At 42.0% G+C, this 27,804-nt stretch overlaps 1 protein-coding gene across 1 annotated transcript; it reads left to right on the top strand.

Moving 5' to 3' along the window:
* On the top strand, positions 1-27,706 carry zhx2a (zinc fingers and homeoboxes 2a). Its single transcript, XM_063485048.1, has 13 exons — positions 1-393; positions 14,417-14,904; positions 15,133-15,849; positions 16,589-16,801; positions 16,983-17,246; positions 17,382-17,597; positions 18,005-18,089; positions 18,952-19,137; positions 21,022-21,425; positions 22,991-23,237; positions 23,371-23,527; positions 23,884-24,003; positions 24,614-27,706. The coding sequence occupies exons 2-12, from the start codon at positions 14,806-14,808 to the stop codon at positions 23,999-24,001; spliced, it is 2,706 nt and encodes a 901-aa protein (XP_063341118.1). The 5' UTR covers positions 1-393; positions 14,417-14,805; the 3' UTR covers positions 24,002-24,003; positions 24,614-27,706.
* The last annotated feature ends 98 nt before the right edge of the window (positions 27,707-27,804 follow it).

The following is a 27,804-nucleotide window of genomic DNA, read 5'->3' as shown; positions in this document are numbered from 1 at the left end:
ACTTGACAGCAAGAAGACGCGGTTCATTCATTTTTTGAGCAGCGGGCCTGCTTCATGGAGACACCAGCACTCCTGTTGTGTTCCCGGAGAGTTGTTTGACTTTCTCCGGCCTGCCGTTAAACTTTTCACGGCCGTAACACCATGGACCCGCTGTGGACGGGCACCGGCGCTTCGGTACGGCATGCAAATACGTACTCTGACGTCGGCGATCATGTGGCTTTTGGCGTAGATCCTCCTTGTGATCGCCAATTTTTTCTTTCCTGTCGCCTGTTGTCTGCTCGGTTATCGAGCCGCCGAGAGAGTGTTTGAAACAGATTCGGCGTGTTTGTCGGCTCTCCAGCGGCTCTGGGATTGTACCGCACTACCTGAGCGTCGCGCCAAAACGGTGGGCAGGTAAGAAATGGAGAAACTCTTCTTCGTGTTTTTTTTCTCCCTCATCTCCCTCCTTCTCCCCACGGCTCCCCCCTCGAAAAGTCTCTCAAGTTAAAACTGCGTGTAGTTGTTTGTTTGCGCCCCTCTCGCGGCTCGTTCGGGGTTAGCGTGGTTCCCAAAACACCCACGCGCCTCTGGATAAATATTTTAACTTGTCTGGCCGCGTGAACTTTGCCTGCCCCTGCCGTTTACACCTGCGTGCTCTCGCAACGTTTCCCGACAACTTCTTAATTGGACGTTTTCGCCTCCTCCGCGTTTCAAGTTGTGTGTTCGGTGTGTTGTGTGACCGTGGCGGGGGAAGGCAGACGCGAGGAACATCGTGCCTACTTTTCCTCCTCCCCGTGTCGACATAACCAGCAAAACATGGCCGTCCTTTGCCGACATGTTGTTACGTCGATGGCGAGAGGGGGAACATTTGGGGAGAGTATTTTTTTTCCCTCCCTGCGCCCCTCTGTCACGTTTTTGGGCTGGCCAGAGGAAACAACCGTTGGGACTCCTTACCAGCGGCGTGCACCAGCTCGCATTCAGGCGTGCTGAGGTTTGAGTGTAACTTTTGGAGTCCGACGTTGTTTATAGACTTTGATTCGTGCGTCTCTGCGATGTAGGCGTAACGTTACCTCTGGTGATGCCTCCTCCCCTCCCGAGACCGCGGTTCTTACTGCAGGCAGGCAGTGCTGTTGCAGTGGGTCTGAAACTGCTGTAAAAGCCAGGCGTGGTTCTCTTTTATTAATAATATGAAGTTTGGTCATGAGGACCGTGGCCCAAACTGTGAGCAGCCTCTGTAGCACTCAGCTGGGGTCAGTGCTCTCCGTTCACTAGTACGTTTTTGGAGGTAACCTGCGTGTACACACTGAGGTGACACAATGCCCAAACACAAATGTTAACACATTGCCCAGTTATACATTTAGGATGTTTCCTATACTGATAGTTGTTTATGTATTTTTACACATAACAGTGCATACAGATCTCGCACTGTCATCTTTATTACTGGATAAATACTCATTATGAGCATTTGAGGTGCTTCAGGAGAGCTACACTCAATCTAAAGACAGTTGGGTGATACCTCAGTCTGGCACTAAGTTTCTTTACCAGCTATGCAGTAAAATGCAGTGTCGTTGGCTCTGTTAGCGCTTCATTCACGTGGGCAGTCATCATTATTATTTTCCATGCAGCACATGGGAAAAATCATTTCTGTGGGTGACTGTTAAATGTTCTTATTTACCAAATAACAGACAGAGGTGTGTGTGTGTGTGTGTGTGTGTGTGTGTGTGTGTGAGAGAGTGTGAGTAAGTAATAAGGAAAATTAATGGTGACATTCAGTTACAGCAGTCTGCAGCAACTGCCAGTGGCACTTGTGGTTTGATTATCAGTGTGCAGATTAAAAATAAAGCCACACTGCAAATACTGTCTATAATAATTAAAAGTGCACGTACAGTAGTGTACAGTCGGCATGGTCATTCCCTACAAGTGAAAAAACTAGTTGGTTAAAAAAAAAAAAAAAAACATTCCCGCAATTGTCTGTCTGGTGTAAATTTTTAAAATGTGTTGTTCATTTCACGCTATTCCCTCAGCTCTACGAAGACCTGATGTTTTGTGTTTCTAGGCTTTCTCTGATCAACAGCGATTCCTCCCCTCCCACCCTCTTGTGTTAAAGATGTAAGTGATTTTGATCACAGTGCAGTTAACCCTCCTGTCAGCCGCGTTACCAGCTATTCCTCTGGGTATAAACTTGGCTCCGCTCACTAAGCCACGCACCCTTGCTCTTTCTGTGTGAAGAGACATTTGGCTCGTGTTTTTGTTCTTCGCTTGGTTTTCCACTTGTGATCTGCCAAAATCAGAGAAGATGTTATGTAATTTGGAATGACAGCCGGATCGTTTTTATTGGTAGCTGAACAATCAGAGCGGATACCTTCTTTTCTGGATTAGAAGTACACAATCACATTTCGTTTTTCTTTTCTTTTTTTTTCCTTTTTTTAATCGTAATTGCGTAGCTGTGCTTTATTGCAGAATGGTGTACGGAGCGTTGCTGCCAAAATTAATAAGAAACCAAATTTGCTCAACAAACAGACTGTTACAAGCCAGTAAAATCCCTATTGCCATCCGAAGTCAGGTATATAGGACAACATTACTGATTTGTTTTTACAGTTTGGCAGATGTGTTTAATCCCTTGAGGAAAAACAGTTTAATTTTTTAAATTTTTTTTTTTTTAATGGATGTGTTCTCGGTATAGCTCTAGGGATTAGCGAAATGCACAGATGTCGGTGTCCTACCTTGTCCAACGCATCAGCCATCGGTCCACCATCACAACACTGTGGAGAATTTTAGCAAACAGACAATCATTGGGTTTATTTATTAAAGCGTTGTGCTGCTATAGTTTTTAAAGAACTGGCATAAAAACAAATCTGCTCTTGTTTAAAAGCAGATTTTATTTATTCCCTCCTTCCTAGCTTGCTCAACTATAAAGTCTTTCTCAATGTACTGTGACCCCTTCGAATGTCACAGCCAAAACATCCAGCTGGGAAGTGAGCCGCTCTATTTGTTCCTAGAGGCGTTTTATTCGTTTGCTCTAGTCAGATGGTGGAAAATGAACAAGACTCAGTCTGTCACAGTTATTCAAATAAAGAGGGGGGAAAAAAATCAGAGCATTAAGAATTGGTGTCAAATTATAACCGAGGAACTGAATGAAAACAAAAAGATCTTTCTGTTTGATTCACTCCCGACAGCCTGTACACAAGCTGTTCCAAATCAAAGCAAAGCCAAAAGGTGCGTTAACAGCGGGAAAAGTCAAGGCGTTAAAGCCTGATGTTTTGTTTATTTAAAATAAAAAAAATAAAAATTACACACACGCTGCAACCAAACTGGCTTTTAATCTTTCAACACTGTTTTTGTATTCTGACAATGAATTGAGTGCAGTCTAGTCAAATGTGACTTGTAGAGAGGACGTGTGATATCTCATTGTTGACAGTCATCAGGATTGGCACAGATGTTGTATGTGCCAATCATGCTAGCAATCTTGTGAGATTGTCAGAGTGCAAATAAGCTAATATGGAGCAGAAGACTAACAGTTGAGCAGTTGAGGGGTTTTTTGTTGTTGTTTTTGTAATAGAGAATTTCTGTTTGGGTTTTTTTTTTTTTTTCGATAAATGAAAGTGGACAGGCAGCTTGAGGGTTTTTTTTTGTTTTGTTTTTTTTTTTTGTTTTGTTTTTTTTTTAGGGGTCTAAGCTTCCTTGAAGGCAGAGAATGACATTAGGATTAGATAACAGATTTGATCAGATTGAACTGTTCTTGGTTTTCAGATTGCTTTTCTCTTCCCAGTCCAGCTCTTGTGTAATTTGTCATACCTTCCCTTCCTTAAGTATGGTTTCTTGACAGCCACCCTTTCACTAAGACCATTCCTGATGAGACTTCAGTAAACAGTAGATGGATCAACTGAAGCGTCAGATGCATCTGTGCATTTCATTACATATTACATTTGCTGGCCTGGATGTTAGGCCTGCCACTTCTTTTATCCTTCAACAGAACACTACACACCATGGAGAGACATGCCAGGTTTTTGGCTAATAGCTCTTTGGGAATCACCTTGTTGGTGCAAAAATGTTATTTTACACCTCTCAGACTTCTATCTTTGGCATATTAAAAAAAAAAAAAAGTTGTAAATTCAACTAAAGAAAGGGCAGAATGATGTTTTTGTGACAGGCTGCTAGTAACAAAAGAAACCTATTAAAATTGGTTATTTGATAAGTCGTCTGTTATGTTTGCACACAATAGTTCATATCTTGAGTTGGATGCCTACTGGAATTCATAGATCGGTGTTAAATCTATTAACAAACAAAATATCCTCTGAAGCAAATGTGGTGAATCAAGACTTTTACACAGTACTATATATAATGTGTACTTTTAAAATATACTTTCTTTTCTGCTGTTGTTAGCATTTGAACTAAGCAACAGGTTTCCACATTAACCCCGGGCAGATTGTTGTAGTTTGTTTAACTCAAACAATAATCTGAAGCACGATAACATCACAGATCCTGTTCAATTTATAGTGACAATTTGGAGGGTGTAATGATGGGAAATTTGTGTTAAAAGGGGTCATTGCCATAATGCACGCTTAGTAGCTCGATGGGCGTCTGCTTGATTTTTTTTTACAGCCGTATGTTAACAGTGAACCATCAACCCACGTTGCTTGTTTTTTGTTTTTTTTTTTTGTTTTGTTTTTTTCCCCTCCAGGTTTATGCATCCGGATAGAAATAATATAAACTGCATGTGAGGGTACAAGCATCAATTTATGGTCACATATTTTTGTGTTTGTCTTTAGCTCACGCTTGTATTCCACAATATATGGCTGCTGTTTTTTTAGAGACTAGCAGACCTGTCATGGGTTTTTAACACAGACTTTTTTTTCTTTTCTTTTATACTAATCGGGAATGCATTTCCTGACCACACATCACATTTCCACATCAAACTGTGAGTCCTATAATGGCTGTCCATTCTCTTGGTGAAACACTGGAATGAGTCATCACGGGTTGGAGGATGGAGGTTGTTGCTGTCATCACGGCCTGTCGTGCTCAGCTTGGCACAGTACTGACATCACCAGCATCTACGCTGTGCTTTGTTCCAGTGTTTTCTCAGTTCAGGTCCTCCTCTCCGCTGTGCTTCCGCCGGCTTCTCAGACGTGTTATTAGGTGACTAAGGCAACCACAGAGATGAGCTCATCACCTGTAGGTGGGGCTGAGAGGGAGGATGTGAGGAGACAACTGGAGAGGCAGAGAAGAGGAGTTACTTAGGGACACTTGAAGGAAAAACAAGAAATCAACACTTGTATTAGAGACTACGTGTGATGTCTGAGCTTGGTACACAAGGAGACGTTGGTTAGCACTTACTGTACTGAAAGTGATGCAGAAGGACAACTGGAGCCAATGGAGACTTGAGCCTCGCACGCATTTTAACCTGTAAAAGTAATTCTCTATGTTAGCATCAGGTCGATATTTCAGCTTAAAAGAGCTGCCATTCGTCAGGTCAGGACCTAGCTGAATTCCTTGAAATCTTCCCCCACAGCAGAAACATTTCCAGGTAAAGCACACAAAAGGTCGCAGCGTTCTTAACCGCTGACAGTTTTACGTTTCCACTAAGGCAATCCCCATCTCTTAATGGATCACTTGATATGGTGTCGCCCGCTAGTTCTCTTAAAAATCTTATCGCCGAATGGGGGGGCGGGTCACGGATAAGGAACTGAATGTACGTTTACAATGCTGGAAATTCAAACTGAATGAAGGGTGTCGAGGAGAAAACTGGTGACACGGAGAGAAAGAAGGGGTGACAAAGAAAAGAAAGGAGACACTAGAGTCAGAATGTCTAAGCAGTGTGAGAGAGAGAGAAACAAGAGACAATCTAGTATTGAGACTGCAAGATAGGTGGGTGTGTGTGGGAGAAAACTGTGTACACTGGAACCCACCATTAATATCTGCAGTCAGTCATTTTATAAGCAGTGGATCATTGTATTTTATTAAAGTGCTCACTGCTTAATTGCCACATTGCTATTCACCAATAGGCTTAAATAATTATCTTTTTTTTTTTCTCCTTGTGTAAGGATTTTACCCTCCTGTGTACATCATCCACCAGCCAGTGGTCTTGTTTCTCACAGCTTCTGCAGTGGGGTCAAACTTAAAATAAGTTGTGCTGAACAAATCCACTGGTGAAATCTGAACTTAACAACCACCGCATGGAAGTTTAAAAAAAAAAAAAGTTAGCTTTATCTTCCTGCACACAGTCATGTAGGCCATTTGTGCCTGAGGACGTGTACACACTGGCTTCCCTGCTACCATCAGACTGTGTCCTCAAGAATTTCAAGTTTAAGGGAAAGGGAGAGGGTGCTTGGAGAAGAGGGAGCTTGCTAAAAGGCTTTCTGCACTGCACCACGTCAGCCAGTGGAAACGCTCAGACACACCCCTTCTGCACAGCCGAATCCAATGGGGAAAGGCTGGAGATCATTCACAACATAAGCCACACCCACTGCAGGGAAGGCAGAGATTGACAGGTGGGAAATCCATCCGCACAGAGCATTGACTGCTCACCGAGGCTCATGAAACACTCCATTGCAAGGTAGTTTAGAGAAATGTGGAGACAGAGTGTCCTCTGCATATTGAGGACATACTGTATGCAAACATCACACCACATTACACTACAGTGCAATTTCACTTGGGGCAAACTTTGGACTAAAGCTTTAAAAATCCCTCTCATGTTCTGTTGTTGACCTGATTTGACCTTTGCCCTACTGAATTTGTGCCCTAAATATAACCGAATAATCACATTTTGCCCTTCCCAGAGGGGTGGGAAAAGCCTAATATAGTAAGGTTTGGCAAGTCGTTTAAGCTTTTAAAAGTGTGTGGAGTACAAGAGTTTTATCTGAAGGGAGAGTGAAAAAAGAGTGCACAGCTGGGGTGGGCGTGGTTGCAGTGGATGAGTAGCGTGCAAAGAGGAACACAGAACCAATTCGCCTAAACAAAAAAAAATGTTAATGAGAGTTTTTTTTTATTTTTTACTTTTTTCCCATTTGTGGTTACCCAACACCACATCTGCTATCAATTCCTTACTTCTTGTAGTTGCTGTATCAAATGAGTGCTCAATGACATTTTGGCCCTCATCATTTGGGTCGCCAGGGGACCCCCATCAACCAGTGTTCATCACAATTGTTATAACATATGTTATAATAACAACAGTCCTATAAAATAACAGGTAAAACATTAGTCTAGAAATGGCAGAGACCAAGTTTGTTTTTGTAACAATGCCCAAGACTGAGCTGATGGTTATGAAGTATAAATACTGTAACTAGCTTCTACGCTCTTTCAGCCTGCAGTAAACTGCTGGTATCCCAAGTCTGACTCGCAGCTGTACGCATACGTCTCGGTCATGTCAGCAAAGCTTAAACACCAGGCTGCTCTGCTAGTAAAGTTAGCTAATGGCAAATATGATGCTAGTGGAATTTACATTATTCAAGTGTCTCCTTGCCACACTTTACACTAGCTTAGCAGGCCTCAGGGACTGTCCCCTGGACTAGGGTCCCAAGTAGATCCTAGTGGCAATAGCTGCCCACATGTAAGTTGTGACTGTGGACGTGTTGCACAATAGTGTTGGCTACAAGTCAGTTTCTGTCACACTTCAGGCAACACAAAATCTAAGATAGCCCACCATAGTGTGACTCATATGTTTAAGATGCATCGCATAAGAGTCCAGTAATGTGGGCTGTGGTACTAAATGTTTAGTGACTGATCCAATGCCATACAAATACATACATACATACATATATATATATATATATATATTTTTTAGGATCAAGCCCCCCCCCCCCCCCCCCCGTTTTCAAAGACTAAACTCTTCTTTAAAAAAAAAAAATCAATGTTGAGTTGGATTATTCACATTGCAGCTGTCGTGACACTGATTGACCTCTGCAGCATCTCTGCTCTTGGATGCAAGCACACACTTGCGCACATTTTCTGTTGGTTACAGTGTTACCATAGTAACACAACCATCGGGCGCAGAGTGGGTGACACTTGGATATTTTTATAGCTTGCCCTTTTGTGTGTGTGAGAGACAGTGCTCTTGTGTGTGTTCAATGACGAGACAGGTGTGTGTGTGTGCCCGCGCAGAGTTTTAATGTGTGAACAAGATTAAATGGAGGACTGGATTCATGATCAAATGCAGTGTAGCCTGCTGGACGGCGTTTCCTGTGTACTGCATGGGGAACTTGTAATGAGGTCACCACAGGGATGATGAGGCTAGTTTCCTGGAGATGTCATATCAGGATTTGATGAATTGATCTATTCTAGTAAAGAAAAGTCCTGCTCAGTCCCCTCAACTTTAGTAGCTTAGAGATTACAGTAGGGCAGGTAGATTTGAAAAAAGTAGTCCTTGTAACACTATTTTAATCACGACTCCAAGATGGCACATGTAACAGTAAAATGCCATTTAAGAAGCATAGGATGGGCCACATTCCCTTTTGGCAGAATCACCATTTTCATCATTAGTCTTCATACCAGCCCAGCAAAAGTAGCACTGCTCTGTTGCTATGCAGAACATACCAAGCCCTCAAACACAGTGCAGTACTTCGCTTTGCTCTAGAGGAGCCGCGTGATGAGATTTAAATTAATTCTGCAACGGTCCGAAATTCTGCTCTTCTCCCCTCCCCACATGTACACGCACACACACACACACCCCAACTGGGACACGTTGTATTAATGGCGACGGTGCTTCTCCTCAACCACACAAGTGAGACGTACGCATTGTCCTCCTCACTGCAGTGGCTGACTCTTGGAACAAGCAGTCAGGAGGGAAAACTCTCAAAACAAGACAGGGAGAGAGGAGCACGCCCCATACAGCAAAGCCAAAAGAGCAGTGCGTGCAATACGTTTTAGTGGTAGAAGATGTGTGATTGAGCCCTGGAGTCTTTTTTTTTTTTTTTTCCCCCTTTGTTAAAGTATCAGCAAAGTCGTGTCACTCTTATAGTCGGTGCAGTTGCAGTTTTTTGGTTTCTCTGCCGCCTTCTTGTCCTCTGCTTGTTATTTTAGAGCTTCAGTGTGCCCGGTTGGATTGTACTTCATGCATGGCTTCAAGTGCGGTAACCGCAGAGGTTGCCATTCATGTGCTTTTGCCATCAATTTCCTCAGTCTTATTTGCTCCTCCGCTAACAATGAAATCCACCAGCTGTTTAGCTCAATCTTAGTTCAGCTTGTATAGAGCAATGAGTCAACGCTAACCATTTCACATTTCTGACCCAGTGTGGTCTTGCAAGAGACACCTGATCAGTTTTTGCTTTATAACTTTGATTCATTGCAGTTTTTTAAGTTATCCATTAAAAAATGCTCACTTCTAGAAAAATAAAGCATTGCTATAAATGATTAGCAGTTTAATAGGTAGTGACAAGCTGGCACGTGGGCTTTATACTCCTGATAGGTGTTTTTGTGCGACAGAAGGCTGCCCTGCTTGACCAAAAGTCCAGCCTTTGAGACACTTTTATCCTTTACCCCACTTTGAGATTATGTTAATGACGTCCAGAAATAGGAGTTGAGTTGAGAGAGCTGCTGTGACTCATCTGCTCACTGTCGTTTCCTTCTCGCTACCGCTTGGATAGATGTCCCGCCTTATAGCACTGTTATGTTTCTGTCATATTAAATCATGATGTCTGTCTTCATACATTAGACAGGCTCAATGGTATGCAGGGTTTGTATTGATTTCCCCTGTGTTCCCCCTCAGTATGTATGCCAGTGTGTATCTTACACTGATTACTGCCTGGGATGATAAATGTATTCGCTGCCTGGCAGCATTAAAATGTTGCTTCTTCAGAAAGACTGCTCCACTAATATAATGCACCAAGCAGACAGACAGCTAGACAACAGGAAAGTACAGACAGACAGACGGCAGCCAGGCAGGCAGGCAAGGGGGCTGCCAGGCTGAGTATTCATACAAGTTTAATGAGCATCCAGACAGTCGGGAGTTTGTGGCTCCAGCTCGGAGCTCACTCTGCACACAGACGCTGACTGGCTGATGAGGTTAGACACACTAACAAACAGGTGGGAGACTGAAGGTTTCACCTGGGTAGTGGCTGTAGCCAAGTTTGAGTACGGAGTGATTAACATTTTTGGTATTTGGTATGAAGTGAAAGTTGCCATGGCAAAAGCTCAGAAAGCCAACTAGTTCACATTTCGTTCAGCTCTGCAGCTGAGGTGTTTAGAGCCAAGTAATCATTCTGGAAAGGCCTCATATTCTTTTCAAGGACACCTGATGATATATACATATACTTTTTTTTAATGCGTGAGACTTTAGAGTATCCATTAAAAAGTTTTTTAAGGTATCTAGATAAACCTAGACGGAGTTTTTAAGCACTGTGGCTGTTAATCGTACTTCTCTTTTCCATCATTGGATTTGGGGCTCCCAAGTAGCCAGCCAAGGCAGCGGGAGTGCAACCCCTCCCTCCTCTGCTGAAAATGACAGAGTAGAGAGAGGAAGAGGCTGTCTGTGCCAGTGTTTCCTCAGTGTTCACCAGTATTTACACAGGCTTTTCTCTTTGTTTGAGACAGTCCACGCACATGTTTAACTTGACTGCAACAAATCAGACTGCAGTGCGGTCTGTGTTTATATTGTGTAATATGATGGTCTTCTATCAGATTCTGAGCAGTGTCTGAGTCAAACTTGTTCTCGGTGTGCTTTTTTTGTTTTTGTTTTTTTAATAAAACCGGTGACTCAGTAGTACTGACTTATGAAGCAAACTCCTCTTGATGTCATTCAGTGACTTGGAGAACATTTTTGAGAAGCTTGGAGCAGCTTTGAGAGCAACGAGTTGAAAGCACTGAGTCATTGTTGAGGTGCATAGAAATTGCTATAGCATACAAATACAGATGTTGCGTAAAGGAAAGCGGTTAACTTGCATCCACCCTGCTTGTGTGGGTTAAGCTCAGTGCTCCCCCTGCACTGTTGTGCCTCAATCACCTAACTGCAGAAATCCAAAAAATGCATTCAAGGCCGGTGAGGCGGCACTGGTTCAGTGGGTCATATGAAGTGGCTCTTCAGATGCAGCTGACAGATGCATCTCCCATTATGCCCTACCAGATGTGTGCTACAGTGCTGGATTTTGGGCAAGGCCAGTGAGAGACACTGATGGTAAGTGGTGCTCTTGAGGGCTCAAATGTTTTTTTTTTTTCCCCATAAAAAGCATCCCAAGGAGGTTTTAAACTGAGCCAAAAACAGCACTGCAGTACCATTTTTATATCCGTTTTTTTTTTTTTTTTTTTAAATGAGCTCAGCCATAGTATTTCTCTTTGTTAAACGGCCAGAAATAACATGGCATACTAAAGCTCCATATTTACATAGTAGTGTAAAGACTCTGTCTGCTATACTCTGTAAGTTTGCTCACTTTGCTTTTGGATGTTGAAAAGACTGAGAACTCTCTTCAAAGTGCTGCTCATGCCTTGAAGTCAATATTCTGGAAAGTGGGTTTTCTTTTTTCTTTTTTTTTTTTTCCTTCCCACTGACTGTACCTTGACCTTCCGCAATGGCTCAGAAAACTATACAAGAAATGTGCCGGTGTATGGATCCAGCAGGATTGCAAATTCCCAGACTGTCAAAACACTGAGCCTGAAATTTATTTTAGTTTTTGTCTCTAAAAGCACCAAACACAGTTGGGTGGTGTGTGTGTATATACAGCCTCTGTCAGGATGTAGCAGCCACTTGACTACAGCTCCACAGTTGCTATAGCGACACCATGGTAATGAGTCTGCATTTTAATGATGCCTCAGTGGGTTGTTTGAGGGGATGAGATATCTCGGGACAATGAGTGGACTTGCGAATGATGGCGTGTTGAAGGGGAATCACGCCTTTTGATTAATGTGTAGCTGATGGAGAGATCCAGGAAAAGTATGTGAGACTCTCGCATGATCGCAAAGTTCAGGCCTAATATTTGCAGCTGATGGATTACCCTGAAGTCACATTGTTGCTCTTGCTCTGCCCTGCATTGTGCAGTCATACTACTTATGGTTCTTCTGTCCAGATTAAATTGCCATGTGATGCTTCTGAGTAAATAGAAGTATGAAATATTTAAATGGTGTTGTATACATGGGATTTATATTTGGAAAAGGTTTTCTCATCCTCTGTGCTTACTCGGGTTGATAGAAGAGCACTGCTGCTGCATCGACTCATTTGATTTTTACTCATGTGGATATGAGTATGAAGCTTCAGCGTGAGGCCTCCAGAATATCAATAGACTTTTTCAGTCAGATAAGCTTTTCTTTTTCCTCTCTCTTCCTACTCAGTACAATATTACCCAAGAAAAGTTTCCTATTTTCACAGTCCTTCAGCTTTTTGTAACTGCTGCTACTTTATGAAGTTCTCTTTTCCACAAAACTCAAATAAAGAAGCTCGCAGCTTTAAAAGATTTGGATCAGAAGCTGCTTTATCTCTGGTTTCTCACTCTGTTCACGCTTGGCAGCACAATCTGATTTATGAATGATTAGTCAATATTTCTCAGGACAACTTGTCTTACAGCAGCAGACCTGTCAGCTGCATATATTTGCATACTGGCCGTGTTGTCGAGTCACAGTGATGAAAGTGTGATGATTAAAAGTTTTACTCTACATAAATAGACAACACTGGAGCACTGTTGTGGAACTTAAAATAAAAATCATCTCATCTAGTTGAATATATCTGCCACTTATGAAGGCCAAGTGAAACTGACAGACTGTAATAATAGCAGGTTTGTATGATTTAAATAAATGTTGCTTGAGTGACAGATTGAAGAACTGGATTCGTGAGCTCCTTTAGTGAGGGGATCCAGTCATACTGTTATGGGTGGCATTATACTGGCGTTGTTTGGGTCCACTGGTCTCAAACTGTCCAGAGTCTTGAGGCAGTATCGATGCTGGGACAACACATGACAAGACCAGGTTTGTGCTCTGTTGTAGACTAGGGAGCTACAAACCCCATGGACAGAGAGCCCTTATATGACAAAATTTACTTCCCTTGAACCGAATGAGACCGTTGCAGGGAATAAAACACAGGTGTAATGTATAATATCTCGGCTTTTCTTTTAATTTGTCACATATTTGTATTTATTCAGTTGTCATTTCAGAGAATTGCTGTTTGATCCAATATTCATTTTCATTAGCCACACACAGGAAGATGTGTCTGATCAGTGAATAATTAATCCAAATTACAGTATAGACAACCCACCCACAGGAGGTCACGAGCCAGTGTACTGCTGGTAAATTAGAGGGTTGCATCAGGAAGGGCATCTGGTACAAAATATTTGCCAAATCAAATATGCAGATCAGAAATAATAAGATTTTCATCCTCTGTGGCAACTTTAAAAGGAAGCAGTTGAAAGAAGAAAAATGATTATGCTGCTCAAAAAATTATAAGTAAAGGATTTCAACTTGAGTATTTCATTCATCAAGACTTAATGTGGGATTTAAATATCCCTTGATCCCTTAACCCCCATACCGGTTGCAGCTGCACCCCTCTGAATGGTATCTTCCTGGTAAATAGAAGTCATCTTTCTCTCCACCATTGCCACATGTTTGCTCATAGGTGATCATCTGATTCTTTGTTTGAGTTTTGTTTTTTTTTTTTATATGTAACATGCGTGTTGAGTTCCCAGCGGTTGTTGAACTTGGCAGTATATGAATTAAAATGAAGAAGTACAGAGTTATGCATCAGTCTTCCAGTGTACAGTAATGTTTGCTCCTCTAGTTTACTTCACCTAGCTTCTAAAAGGTAGTTGGCCAGAAAAGTCCAAAGCACTGTTGGACTTTTTCTGTTTCCCAAAGTCTTTTGAGGGCCAGCTTTGTACTGCTCTGACCACCTGTAAGCTTTCTGCTGAGCTTATGTATCAGCCACCTTTTTTATTTTGCGCCATCTTTGCTCACTGCCCAGCAGTTGGCTTTACCTCCTTTGGACAGTGGTGTGCTGCACCTCTACATGGGACTCCCTTAAATGGGTCAGTTTGGTGCTAACTGAAGAATATTCATGTTTCTTCTACCCATGTTGTTTTTTTGTTTGTTTGGTTTTTGTGTGTCTGTCTGTTAAAAGGGAACTGATGTTGTGAGAATGTTTATGGTTCTTACTTTGTGGTGCATTGCGTATATTGTACATTATAGAAAAAACATTTGTTTTTTATTTTAGAGCCCAACATATTTTATTTATTGGTGTAATTCTTTAAAATCATTCCTGTGAAAAGCTGGTATGAATTATGTTATTCATATATTGCCTGCGTTTTATGTAGACACATTAAACCACACATGCCTTGCTGATATAACTTTAACATGCTGCTATCTGCATACAAATATGTCATTCTAGTTCAGCTTTGATTTCCTTGTCTTTAAAGTTATCATGGTGTCATAGATGTGTTTTAGGAAGTAGAGTACATGCAAGGAAAAGGGAAATATGTTTTTAAACATATATAAAAATTACACTGCTTTTTCTCTACTTTCTGCCATCTAGGCAGCGTCCTATCATGCAGTTCGAGGAGGTCAGCCAGCACTGGAGCTGACACTGTCAGTGAGCCCAGCCTACATGACACTACAGGAGTCCCATCTCTGCCAGACTTTCACCGCCTACTGTCCCCCTCCTTCCTCCAGCCAATAATTTTACTCTGGGGGGGTGAGTGTTCCTCAGACTCCTTGGCTTCTGATCCCAGTCTCACAAGTTGTCCGGTGCTTGCTACCTCGGGATCTATATCTGTATTCCTCTAGTAGGCAGTCCTCCTGACTGCACTTCAGCACCTTAAGACTGTCTTTGCATACAAGTCCTGCATCCTGGAACTTCAGCCATAGCCTCCTTTATAGCATCCCTGGCCAAACACGAGCACCGGGACAAACCGATCCACCACCATGTCCAGTCGACGTAAGGCCTCCACTCCCTGTATGATCCGACCAGAGCAGACAATGGTGGAGCTGGATGATGAAGCTGAGGACTCTCAGAACATGGAGGTAGGCTCTGCCAACAGCATGTGGGTTTTCAGTATTTTGTATAGTATATTAGTATACAGTATTTTTTTTTTAATGGTACGCTTAGTTGAATTACTTTTAGTAATCCATATTGGAATAATTGTTGGGAGGAAGAATTCGATTTGTTTGGAGTTCAGTGGGCATGATTCAGATGATAAATTGATATGTCCAGATTTAAAAATGTAATTCTGTTGTACCTTCTCCTGCCAGACAACAACAGAGAACCATACCCAAGGGGTGCCTATGGATAGCAGTTCAACACAACCCGAGCAATCCATGGACTTGGATGTAATGGAAAAGGCCTCTGACCCTCCTTTGGCTCCTGACAAACCAGCAGCTGAGCCACCAGACGTTTCTAAGCCTCAGCGCAGACAGCAGGGGGGATATGAGTGCAAATACTGCCCCTTTTCTACCCAGAATTTGAATACTTTCAAAGAACACGTAGACGCAAACCACCCAAATGTCATCCTTAACCCCCTGTACCTGTGTGCTGTCTGTAACTTCAACACAAAAAAGTTTGACACCCTGACGGAACACAACGAGAGGTGCCACCCAGGGGAGAGCAACTTTAAATTTAAACGCATAAAAATGAACAACCAGACAATCTTAGAACAGACGATAGAGGGGTGCAGCAACAACGCTGTCATTTACAGCACTTCTGGTGCCATTTCCGGCAAAGGGGACGAACTCGGCACTGTGCCACTGAGCAAACCCACCACAGTCAAAATCGGTAAACCAAAAATAATGACATCGGATAACAAACGGACAGACTCCCAGTTGGGAAAAATAACTGCGGATCTCACCAAGAAACCAATCACAGCTGTCAATGTGAATGGTACGGTCATCATCCCGGAGTCGACTCTCCTTAAAGCAGACGGCCTTTCTCACATCATGCCTTCTCTGCAGCGGCCTCTAAACTATACCCAGGTAGGAAAAAGTGGAGGAACAGTAAGCAGGAATTAGCTTAGCTTAACTGGACATGAGTGGAAACAACTGATTTCATTCTGTTCACATTTAAAACCTTTATTTTGAAGCATTTTTTAAAAATAAAGTAATTGTTTTAAATTATACAAGATGTAACATAATTATTAGTTAGCTTAGTAGCCTGGCTAGCTTTTTCTCCTGAAGAATTTGTGCTAACTCTAATTCTTGGGTTTAGCTCCATATTTAGTGGATAGTAGTTAGAGCGATATCGCTAGAACCATACAAAAGTTGGCAGATTATGCTATTAATGCTTTGTTACAACCATGCACTCAATAACCCAGTGTCGTTTTGTGATATTTGAATGGATAAGTGTTTATTTTGTGCAGTTTATCATTGCATAGCTAGTCATGCAAAAAACATGATCTTCATCTACAGTCCATAAAAGCAGAATAGCTTACATAGCGTTAAGTTTTCTGCAGGTTTTCTTCCTGTTAAAATAGAGTTTTTTTCCTTCCCACTGTCACCAAGTGCTTACTCTTAGGAGGTCATCTGATTGTTGCATTGTTGCACCTTGAGGCAACAGGAGGAAATATTACATAGTGTAAAACTGGTACCAGATTTCAGGAACCTTCCTAGGTTATTCATTAGAAAATGACATGCCTTAATTGCTTTTTTTCAAGTGCTAGGTAGTTTAAATTTTCTTTGCTGTGGCTGACTTTTTTTCTTTTCTTTTTTTTTTTAGGTGCCGAAGATTGCAGTGCCCCTCAACACAACCAAATACAACCCCACACTGGACGACAACCTGACGCTGATCTCGTCCTTCAACAAGTTCCCCTACCCAACACAGGCTGAGCTCTCGTGGCTCACCGCAGCATCAAAACATCCAGAGGAGCAGATCAAAGTCTGGTTCACCACACAGCGGCTCAAACAGGGTATCAGCTGGTCACCTGAGGAGGTAGGAGAATTGTTTTTTTTTTTTTTTTAGTTATGTCCCAGTTTTTCACAATAAACATAAAAATGAAACATAGTAATATAAATAATAACTGTATTTAATGCACCTTTTAATTAATTTACAGTCACTAAATGTACCAATCAGGTTGCAGGACATGTATAACATGTCTATTTTTCAATGACAGGTGGAAGAAGCCAGGAAGAAAATGTTCAATGGTACAATATCCTCTGTGCCTCAGACTTTCACCGTGGTTACTCCTCAGCTCAACTCCCAATCATCTACCAACCAGTCCACCTCAAGCACACCCTCCAAACCCATGCAGCCAGCAGCCTCTGTCCTGCAGTCCCTGCCCTGTCAGCTCCTGGGACAGACCAGCCTTGTGCTGACTCCTGTAGCCAATGGCTCTACTGTTACTTGTGCACCACTCGCACTCACAGTGGCTAACCAGGTACAAAACTCTAGGTGGAAAATGGCATTCTTTAAGGCAGCAGAAGCGGGGGAGGGGTAAAGTTTGCCTTTGACCAAACTGTTTTAACTTGCCTTAGCTTTGAGCATGTAAAATGTTCTTTCATGATTACTGCAGGTGGCGCAGTCGCTCAAACGACCCTTAGCCTCTCCTGCAGTTGCTACAGAGAGTAAACGGCCCTCCATCATTCAGACCATCTCTGCCCCGATGGCCACATCCAAGCTGGCATCACCTAAAGTGCTGAGTTTCACCGTTGACCCCAATAAAACATCAGAGCAGCTGTCTGTGCTGAGGTCCAGCTACACACAGTGCCCTTTCCCTGAGGAAGATGAGGTAAGAATAAGTGAGTGAGTTTTTTGTTTTTTGTGCTACCATGAATAGGTATCACTGCTTGTATTTTCTAGGTTTTTTTTTTCCCAAACACCCAGGTGGTTCTTTTATTTATTTATTTTTCTTCTTCTTTTGGCTGCTCCTTTTAGTTGTTGCCACAGTGGATCTATCTGACTTATCCATAGCATCCTGATCAGTCACACCAACCTTCCATGTCCTCCTTCACTACAACCATGAATCTTTTCTGGGAAGATTCATGGATGTGGGGAAGAGGTAGTCCTCTTTGGTCTTTCCTGACAGTTCCATCTTCCATATCCTATATCCCTGCTGTGTACATGTCCATTTCCAAACATGCAGTTGAGGGGAAAATTACTGTAGTTATTACTTTGATGTATCGTGTCATGTGGTAGATTTACAGGCTGATAGAGACCACCGGGTTATCCAGAGGAGAGATAAAGAAGTGGTTCAGTGAACAAAGACTCCTCAATCTCAAAGGTATGTGACGTGTTTAGTGCTGCAATAAGGAAACATGTGAAAAACAAGAGCACTGAAGGGCAAACGCTATACTAAAACTTACGTTTTATGATGTTTTTATTACAACATACTGACGTCAGTCTGTTTTTTGGGAATCCCTAATATTGACCTCTGTATTGTTTTCATAGATTATTTGTGCTCATGTCAACATTTAAATTTAGTGTAGTATTTTAATCTTTTTAAGTCATTGTGAAGTCATAATATTGTATGGGGGGGATGTTTTAAAGAGCTCAAACAGAGTGCTTATGTCCTCCAGTGACTAATACATTGCTTTAAAGTTTGGAGATGATCCAGTGGAAACTAATTCTTTTTCCTAATTCATATGACCCCCTCATGAGCTTGAAGCATTGCCTACTAAAATAGTGTGTTTTATTATCTTTATAAGCAATAAAAAAATTACAAGATTATATCTTTATTTTGCAGTGTCTGATTTCATTTTTCACATTTGTTGTGACTTTGACCTGATTTTCACCTAAATTAAATTAGCTTGAGTTTCTGTTATTATCTAACATTCTACAGAGTTTGAAAATGATATCTTTGAAGACTGGATACTAATCTGCTAACAGACAAATTATTACAAACTGCCTCTCTTTGGCCAGAGAACTACATTTTTCTCTATGTGCAACAAGTACATTTAGTACTAAAAGGTGGATTTCAATGGCTAGATAACCATAATTAGAAAATTATACTCCAAAGCTGGCCTTTAAGGATAGTTTCTAGGCATTGTGCCGTATCATCCAGAAATAATATTCACATGTGTTGTGTTAGAAGAATATCCTAGCATGTTTTGGTCCGTAAATATTTCTTTCTGTCGTACTTGAAGGTGTTCCTCCTCCACCTGTGCTGGTCAAAGCAGAGGTAACACCACTTCCTAAAGATGCCCCAGTAAAGAAAGCGGTCCCCAGCCAGTTTCCACTGTTAGAGAGGGTGAAGGGGAAGTCGTCGGAGCAGCTGAAGGCGCTGGAGGAGAGTTTCCAGAAAAGTAGCTCTCCAACAGAGGCAGAGCTAGGTAAAGCCTGCATCAAAGTCTCTCTCACAGGGGGGAATAGTTGTGTGCATGATAGAAAAAGTATTTAAAAACAAAAAACAAGGCTGTGGGTCAAGTTGGAGTGTTTTACATTAGCCTTGTCATTTAAATTTTGCCGGGCAGTACTGCACAAACATCAGTGACGTATATCACAATAAACCCAAGCCCAACAAGCCCACTGCCGTGCAACACCCCTAGTTTGTAATGATGAACTCCAGTGGTTGCACTGAAAAGCTGGATGTAGCAAAAATGATACAAATGTGTTTCTTCAGGAATGTGTTGGCAAGTGTCCTGCTCATGAATATGAAACAGGAAGCAAACTGTCATGTTATACGTAACGCCAGCTACAGGTGGAGACATCTGTCACCTTGTGTTCTTCTGATACCTCATTAGGCCTTTTTGATCTTCAGCAGGCCTTGTTGAAAGATTAACCTACATTTTAGTTATCTAGCATCTTTTATGACAAATCAGTGAAACCCAGGAACAAAACTTTCAAGCAGAGATGAAACAAGAAGAAACATTAATGGGTGGAGTAGGGATTTATGTTATGAAGATCAAGGTCACCAGAGTTTAAATATTTCAACTGAAAGTGGTGATGAGGACCTGACCAAGTGGTCAAAATCAACAGTGAAAATTTGTCCATAGTCGATATTGGCATGTTGGTGTGGTGAGCTAGAAACATGCAGGAAGCTCTCCACCACTGTTTGGTGCTCCTGTTGAGCGCAGCAAAGGCCAGATAACATGCCCCATTTCCACCCAGGAAAAGGGTCGCATGAGCCGAGGGAAAGTGAACAGACACCGAGCCCAGTAAAGGAAGGACACCAGCCAGCACAACCAGGGTGCCGGGACATAACCGCAGTGGCACAATATGACCCGGCCCCACAAGGTACCCACCTGATCTCCACCACCCCCATGACTGAGGGGGGCAGACCACGGGAAAGAAAAGGGAGAGGCCCCTATGGATCCACGTCCCACAACAACCCATACCACCCAAGGTAGAGAGGGAGAGCCACAGCTCTCAGATAGGGCCTGAAAAGAAAATGCTTTTCCATACGTCTACCAGCTGCAGGTCACCCAGTCCAAAGCCAACCTGGCAGAACCCGTTGGATGCCATCCTTGGGGTGGATCCATCCCCCATCCAGCACCAAACCCGCTCTGGCCAGTGCCAGGAGATGACCTTCAACCTTCCCACCACAGCAAGACACCAGGCCAGCCCCAGCACATCACAGATCTTGCAGTGGACAGAGACATTTGAGCACTGAAGGCTTCAGCAGAAGAAGTTATCTGCAAACTTTCTAAATTTGCTGAGAAACTGATGTCATGTAATGAATGTAATTTTTCTTTTATTTCTTGGTGGTTAAACCATCTGAATCCACATTTTTGATGTGTGCAGATCAGAGACATAGGACAGTCGCATTGGAGATCAGGAGTTAATTATGCACATGCTTGCCTTCACAGAGTGCTTTTTTTTTTTTTTCTTTTTTTTTTAAGTCAGAAAATGTTGTGAATTGCAGAACTTTTAAAGTACTCGTTAAAAAGTGAAGTGAAGTGGTATTAGCCAACTAGTTAGTTATATTCTATCCATGGTCCTAAATTTAGGATGTAAATGTTAAAATTTCTTTAAGAGAAAAATAATATTTTCTTCAGTTTTTACTAGTTCACAGCATGCGACTTAATTCCCTTCCACCCCAGAGGAGCTACGGGCTCGTCTCTGGTGGGTGCCTGGTTGGCAGGAATAGCAGGAATATTTTTAATGAGGCCATTTTTTAAGACCCCCAGAGACAGACCAAATTCCAAGGTTTTAAAAAAAAAAACTTAAATAATTAAAGCTGTGTGAGCTATTGAACTCCTGTTGTTCTCCTGCAGATCAGCTGGCCCAGGAGACCAGGCTGTCCAAGACAGAGGTGGACTGCTGGTTTTCGGAGCGCAGGGCACTGAGGGACAACATGGAGAAGACTTTACTCACGATGGCTTCGAAGAACACGGAGGACAGAATAGAGCGGCCGGGTGCGCTGCTTAATGGGGCTTCTCATCGAGAGCAGGACGGGAAGCCTCTCCGCTCCTCTCCGCATCCGCCTGTCCTTTCCTCCTCCTCGTCTTCCTCCCCTCCTGTGCTTGCCGCTTCCTCCCCTCGGCCTCCGACCCATCCCTCCTCTGCATCGCCTCCCATCCTCACGTCATCCTGCTCCTCTTCTCCACATCCTCCCATTCTGTCAGCCTCCACGAGCCCAGCTCCCATCAGCAGCCGCTCCCTCGCCCTCCTCAGGGAGGTAAGAGTTGATAAAGACACGTTTCCATTTATGCTGATTACATGGCAGAGTGTTAGAATATGCAACAGAGTATAAACATGAACTAATGTAAACCTAATTTTAGGAAAAGGTATTTTAAGTTAGTTGGTGAGATGTTAAAGAAGTGAAACATTGTGGACGGTTATCATATAGAAAAAAGCTACATGATTGATTCTGTAACACACAGCAAGATAATAGATGATGAGTTTTACGTACTCTGCAAATTTTGAACAGAAAAATTTGCACACATAACATGCATATATTTTTAGCACTTTGTTCAGATATAATCTTCCACAGTAAAACACCTAATAACATATTGCATAACCATTAACATACACTGTACATGCCTGCTGTAAATGCAGGCAGTTGCAATAATAAAAATAAATGATAATAAATTTTATTTGTGGGCACCTTTCAAAACACTCGGTCAACTTACAACACAAAGCAACAAGAACAGTATTGAAAGGTCAGGATAACAAAAATATTAAACATATAAAACAGGATCATGTGTAAATGAGCCAAATAGGATTTCAGCTGATATTTGAACTCTGTCAAGGAGTCAAGCTGACGAAGGTGCTATCGTAACAAGTTCCAAGGAATATGGAGCGAGTGAGCTAGGTGGACGTAATGTGGTCTGTAGACTTGTTGCAGAGATCTCTACCATCTGGAGCCAATTGGTGTCCCAGAAAAGAACTCCTCAGAAAGAATGCAATTAGAATAATCCAAATGAGGTGACTGGACTATGAACCAAGGCTTGTATGCTGTTTTGAGAAAGAAAGAATAGGGCGAAATCTAGAAATGTTACAAAGGTGGAAGTAAGCTGAGCACGAGACGTTACTCATGTGGGATTAGAATGACAACCATCCACTAGAGATAACAAAAGGTTTTATTCTGGAAAGTGAGTCTTTTGATCTTTTAAGAATAACTTTACTTTTATTGCCACTGATACTGAGCTGATTGACTGTCATCCAAGTGTAGGCACGAGGTGAGGAGTGTAAGCAGTAATACTGCGTCTACAAAAGAGCTCCTTGCACATGTAACCCGCTGATTTCACCACTGCTTGTCAAGGTTGCTGCCTTTTTCTGCTGGAAAAGGTCATGTGACAAATCGGCAAAGGACATACTGTGATTGATATTGACATAATTTCTTGTGTGCCAGCACTGCATGTGTTATCCAGGGTGGAACAAATACATTGTCATTTTGAACGCTTTATTTTGGATAATGTTATAAAATACATAAAATATATTTATGTGTTCCTTTCAGGTGAGCATTTTTTAAGTTTGCTTTTGTAGTTAGTTTTGGTTGGTTATTGGTAGTCTTTACAAATTTTTACATTTGTCATTTGTCACTCATTTAATGTATAACACTGCATTCCATATTTTAATAATCCATAAGCCAAGTGTTAATATTTGTATGACAAATTTTTAAAGTTATTTAGTTGCTAATTGTTTAACTTAAAGCAAGAGCACAGAGGCCCAATAAAACATGTCGTTTTTTGCTTTGTAATTTTTGAATTCCACGTATATCTTTGTTGCTTGCCTTGACAGACGTTTTGCCGGACCCAGTGGCCATCTCCTGAGGAGTACAGTCAGCTGGAGGTGCAAACAAGTCTTGGACGCACTGACATTGTACGCTGGTTCAAGGACCACCGCTCTGCACTGAAGAACGGCGAAACTCTCGACTGGATGGAAGGTTTCCAAGGCATTGCAGAGAAGCAGAAAGCAAGCCAGGAGCAGAACGGTCAGAGTTCTGAGAAGAACAAGTGCATTTCCTTGGAAGTCAAGGCTATAAAAGGTAAGTTTTGGAGGAGAACATAGAGTAGTGTCATTTTTTTTCTTTTCTTTACTTTTTTGTAGAGTCTGAAACTCTTTGGCTTGTTTTGGTGCTTCTTTTGCTCATTTTCCAAATTCTACATTTCTGTGTTCAGTGGACGAGGCTGTTGAGAAAGTATCTACTCCAGAACAGTCCAAACAGCCAGAACAGGACAAAGTCCAGCGGTTGACAGACAGACTGGCCGATGGTGTGACCGACCTGAGCCGGACCAGGCCGGACCAGAACAGCTCAAATGCCACTGAAAAAGGAAGGTGAGTGAAGAAGAGGCAAAGAAAGTCTTTTATCTTCTATTGTCAGAGTCATGTTAGGCAGAACAAAAAAAAAAAAGACAAACTTGCTGCCAATATTTGATTTTTATTTATGTATTTATTTTAAACTCCTATCTGAGGAGTTATTTTAAGATACCTTTCCAAGAGCAGTCCAGAAGTACCGCATCATATGGACACTCTAAGCTGTGGGTGCCGAGCTACTGATTTTTATGAAGGGTTTATGCTGCATTTCTTAGAAACATATAGAGTGCAAAGCTTAAAGAGAAAGTCTTTTCTTTATTTCCAGTTCCCAGAAGCAGTCTGTTTGTGTTCAAACTTTCAGTCTGCTTTCTTGCCAGGTGGGTAAAGGTGACCTTGGCTGTGGGGGAGGATGGTGAAGGAGGAGCGGAAAGACAGAGGTTGGCAACTGACACGGACATTCTGACCTTGGAGCAACCGGGGAGGGTCACTGGTTGATGGTGAGTTGAAATGGGTGAAACGGCCCTTTTTATTTGTTAGCAGTGTGAGCTTAAATATGTTGCAGTAAAAACAGAAAACTGATGTGTGAAAGCATTGCACCTTCAAAGTCTGCCACAAAGGTTTCATGGTGTCTCACTGCCTCTCACTCATGCCGGGATATGTTCCAGTCCTCTGAAACCATTCGCAGGAATGTCTGCCTATAGGGAACATGGATGGTGCTAAGAGATTTATTCATGCCAAGTGGCTTGGCTTAAATAAATGGTGAACTGCTCCTTTTTTAAGATGCCACAGCTGCAGCCTCCGGCTACCCAGGAAGTTATTAGTGTGCAATTACCTCTGATTGGTCCTTCACAAAGATAGCAGACACCATCAATTAGCATGGAGAATGGACTACATGTTCACACACAAATCATTACAGTCACAAGAAGGCAGAGCAAAGGGAGCAGATGACAATAAATTCCTGTTTCTACTGTATGTCCACAACAGCAAAATGACATAAAAATATTGAATTCTAATCTGCGGAAGCAGATGAAACACATTTAATTTGAACATGGAAGGAAGAACTGTAACACAAGTATTGATTCAGTCTTTGTCTCTGGTTCTGTACAGTACATCACTGACTGCTGAGTCACCGACGACCTGAGATGACCAAACATGGAAGCAGTGATGTCATTGTCTGCCTGTGATGTCATCCCAGCATCCTGGGGGACTGTGGAGTTGCACCGTTAAAGCACTTGATGGAAGCGTAGACCCTGACATTTAGAGGAGTGCCAAAGCTGGACTTGATGCATTGCTCTTACTACAGTGCTCGCTCTCTTTGTTTTTTGTTTTGTTTTTTAAGAAAAAAAAAAAGAGCCCTGTAAATATTTTCTGTATTACTAGAGTTTGTACAGTTTTCCTGAGAAAACTTTTTTTTTTTTTTTAAGAAAAGGCTGACTGTTGTCCCAAAAACCTGGAATGTTCGGTTTGGTTTTGTTCTTTGAGATCAAACTGTATGATATAGTCTGTCATTTGCTGAAGATCAGACGTATTTTTTGAAAATCACTACTCATTATGAGTAGACTTTGATGGCACTTGCATATTTCCCTGTGGTAGTGATAGATATTGTCATGGCCGCCTGAATGAAAACTGTTAGGAACTTTTGTAACTTTTTGCTTGTCTCCTGCACCTTAACTCGCCCTCTGTAGAATTACAGTAGAGAAGATGGAAATCACTCAGAAGTGTCAGAGAGAAGGAAGTAGAAGGAGTGATGGTATTTTTTTGTTTTTTCTTTCGGGCAAACTGAACACAGCTACAGCTTCACCGCTGAGAGACCAGAGAATGAACACAAACAGCCACAGACCAAGACTAACCGCATTAGGGTGGATGCATGAACGCACCGTACATCCGAAACTCTGTTATCTTTCCTCATCGGCTCGCTCCTGCGTCAGAACCCGAGGCATGTCCAAGACACTGAAACAGTACAGAATGTTCACGTTCCTGATTAACTCCACCGAGCGGAGAGCGGAGTGTCTGTTCGATCGCACCGTGCTGCCTTTTCAGCTCTCTTATCAGACGTTTCCCGTCGGCCTCAGAAGTGGGCAGAGCACAGCCGGGCTGAGGATTTCAGCTTATCGGTCCAGTGTTTTTAAAAACTTGCCTGAAAACGCCAAAAGCATATTTTTGAAAACCTTTTAATGCATGGCACACAATAATCAAAGCTCCTTTATTTGAGCCGTGTCAGGTATCCACTTTGCTCAGCTGTGATCTGTGAGCACACCGCTGGTGTTTACGTAGGTTCTTCTGATCAAAGCCGGATCGGGTTCAGCTGATTTCTGTACAGACAGACATTTGGAATGTCACAGCACCCAAAGCTGTCATGAAATACTTGCATGTACTTCAACTTTTTTTTTCTTACTCATTTTCAAGAATGATTAAAAGGAATAAATATTTAATAATAAATATTAAATATTTGTGCAGTCAAAGAAAGTTCAGTTAACCCTTGGTTTAACAGCAGGTGTATGGCTGTGTGCTGGCTGAATGTCTGTTGCTGCTGCTACTGCTTTAGTTTCACTTTCAGTTATCTATCTGGGATACTGTAATTTTTTTTTTCTTTTTTGCTAGTATGAAATACAGCTTGTATTTTCATTTTCTACTTACAGTCTGCTGTAACTCAATAAAAACACAACCAACTGTAAAGCCTTCCCTTGGTCTTCCAGTGTAAATGACACACACCAAAATTAAAAGCCTTTCTTCAAATCCAGGTTTAAGAAGACTACTTAAGGCTGCTCACCTACTTATGTAACACTTTTGCTCAAAACAGGAATATAAAGAACTGCAATGCACAGTGACCACAGGGCTTACTACAAAGTTTCAAGAAAAGTGTTTTAGGACCTTTTATGAAGGTTTGGTATTAACAGGATTTCTGCATTCAGTGCTCATAAAATGTGGTCTAATCTTCATCTAAGTCACAATTGCAAACACAGCCTGACTGTAGGGGGTTTGCATTGAAATGAACTGGGCAATCACTGTGTGGGCTGGGGAAAAAGGATATCTCTGTAGCTGTAGCTTGTGTACAAAGATGCGAAGGAATTTAGAAGAACCCCACCCCACCCACACCTGTTTCACTTCAATATTTCTGGAGTGTTTTGACTGAACAACCCTCATCAAGTCATACCACAGAATTTAAATCAAGATCAGGTTTTTTTTCCCCTCTTTAACCATTCCGTTGTAGCTTCAGTTGATTGACTGCTGCTCTGATAGTCTTCTGTAACATTTCCTGGCAAAATTTTGAATTGTTTCACTTGGCGATGGCAAATGTTCCAGGCCAGCAGCCCCAAAATGTACTCTCTCCACCATGCTACAGAGTTGGGATGAGGTTTTGGTGCTGGTCCTAGCACCATGTAGTCACCATGCTTCAGTTGATCAATCTACTATTCTCTGAAGCCTCATCAGAAATGTTCTCCGTGGAAGGATGGCTGTCAAAAAGCCATTCATAGGGAAGGGAAACAAACGAGGTAGAGAGATGCAGAATTACGCAAAAAATGAACTGAAAATCTGTGGCAACGGTTCCTATAGAGAGATGAATCCAAATTTGAAATGAATTGCTGGTTCAAACTGTTCATTGCCATGATGGAGAGAGGTAAAACAGTGTGTACAGTCATCTGTAAAGGACGGTGGAGGCTCTGTCATGGGGTGCAGCTGCACATCAGCCAGTGGTTTTGGAGATATTGTCAGAATTGATGGACACAGAAACGTACGTTGATCCTCATGTAACAGAATATGGAAAGCATCTGATTGGCAATCACTCCATTTTCAGCATAACGATCACAAAAACAGTAAAATCATACCTGGATAGAAAACCACACAATGGAACACCATCAGTTATGGACTGGCCTCCCCAGAGCCCGCACCTCAACATCCTTTCAAGAAGTCTGGAGAACCATCCCTGAAGTCTATTCTGTCCAACTACTCTCTTTTTTTTGGCCTTAAATACTGCATGTCCATGTATGTTTGCACATTATAATAAATCACTGCACCCACTTTCCTAGCAAAATATAAAGAAATCAGGAATTCAAGACTTTTGCAAAAAGAGTTTTGACTTTATCGCTACTTGTGGCGGTTGTAAACGTTACTTTGCTTTCCCCCCGACTATTTCCTGATATTTAGGGAACAAATGATTTCAAAGTAATATCCAGATGGACAAATATTGACAATGAGTGCTAAATGTGTGTTTTATTATATTAAGGTGATTTCCAATATGTCTTGCTGGCACCTGATTGGCTGAATGGTTCTCTCCTGTATAAGTAAGACAATGACAC

Source organism: Pelmatolapia mariae, linkage group LG10_11 (assembly GCF_036321145.2).
Source record: "Pelmatolapia mariae isolate MD_Pm_ZW linkage group LG10_11, Pm_UMD_F_2, whole genome shotgun sequence".
Taxonomy (NCBI): Eukaryota; Metazoa; Chordata; class Actinopteri; order Cichliformes; family Cichlidae; genus Pelmatolapia; species Pelmatolapia mariae.
The sequence above is the reverse complement of the archived record's forward strand: the minus strand, read 5'-3'. Positions and strand labels throughout refer to the sequence as shown.

What these genes read in the sequence shown, in the direction of transcription:
- zhx2a (XM_063485048.1), top strand. Translation starts at nt 14,806, where the DNA reads ATGTCCAGTCGACGTAAGGCCTCCACTCCCTGTATGATCCGACCAGAG. An exon ending in GGCCTCTAAACTATACCCAG is followed by an intron (nt 15,850 to 16,588) that starts GTAGGAAAAAGT and finishes TTTTTTTTTTAG; the next exon opens with GTGCCGAAGATTGCAGTGCC. An exon ending in GGAAGTCAAGGCTATAAAAG is followed by an intron (nt 23,238 to 23,370) that starts GTAAGTTTTGGA and finishes TTCTGTGTTCAG; the next exon opens with TGGACGAGGCTGTTGAGAAA.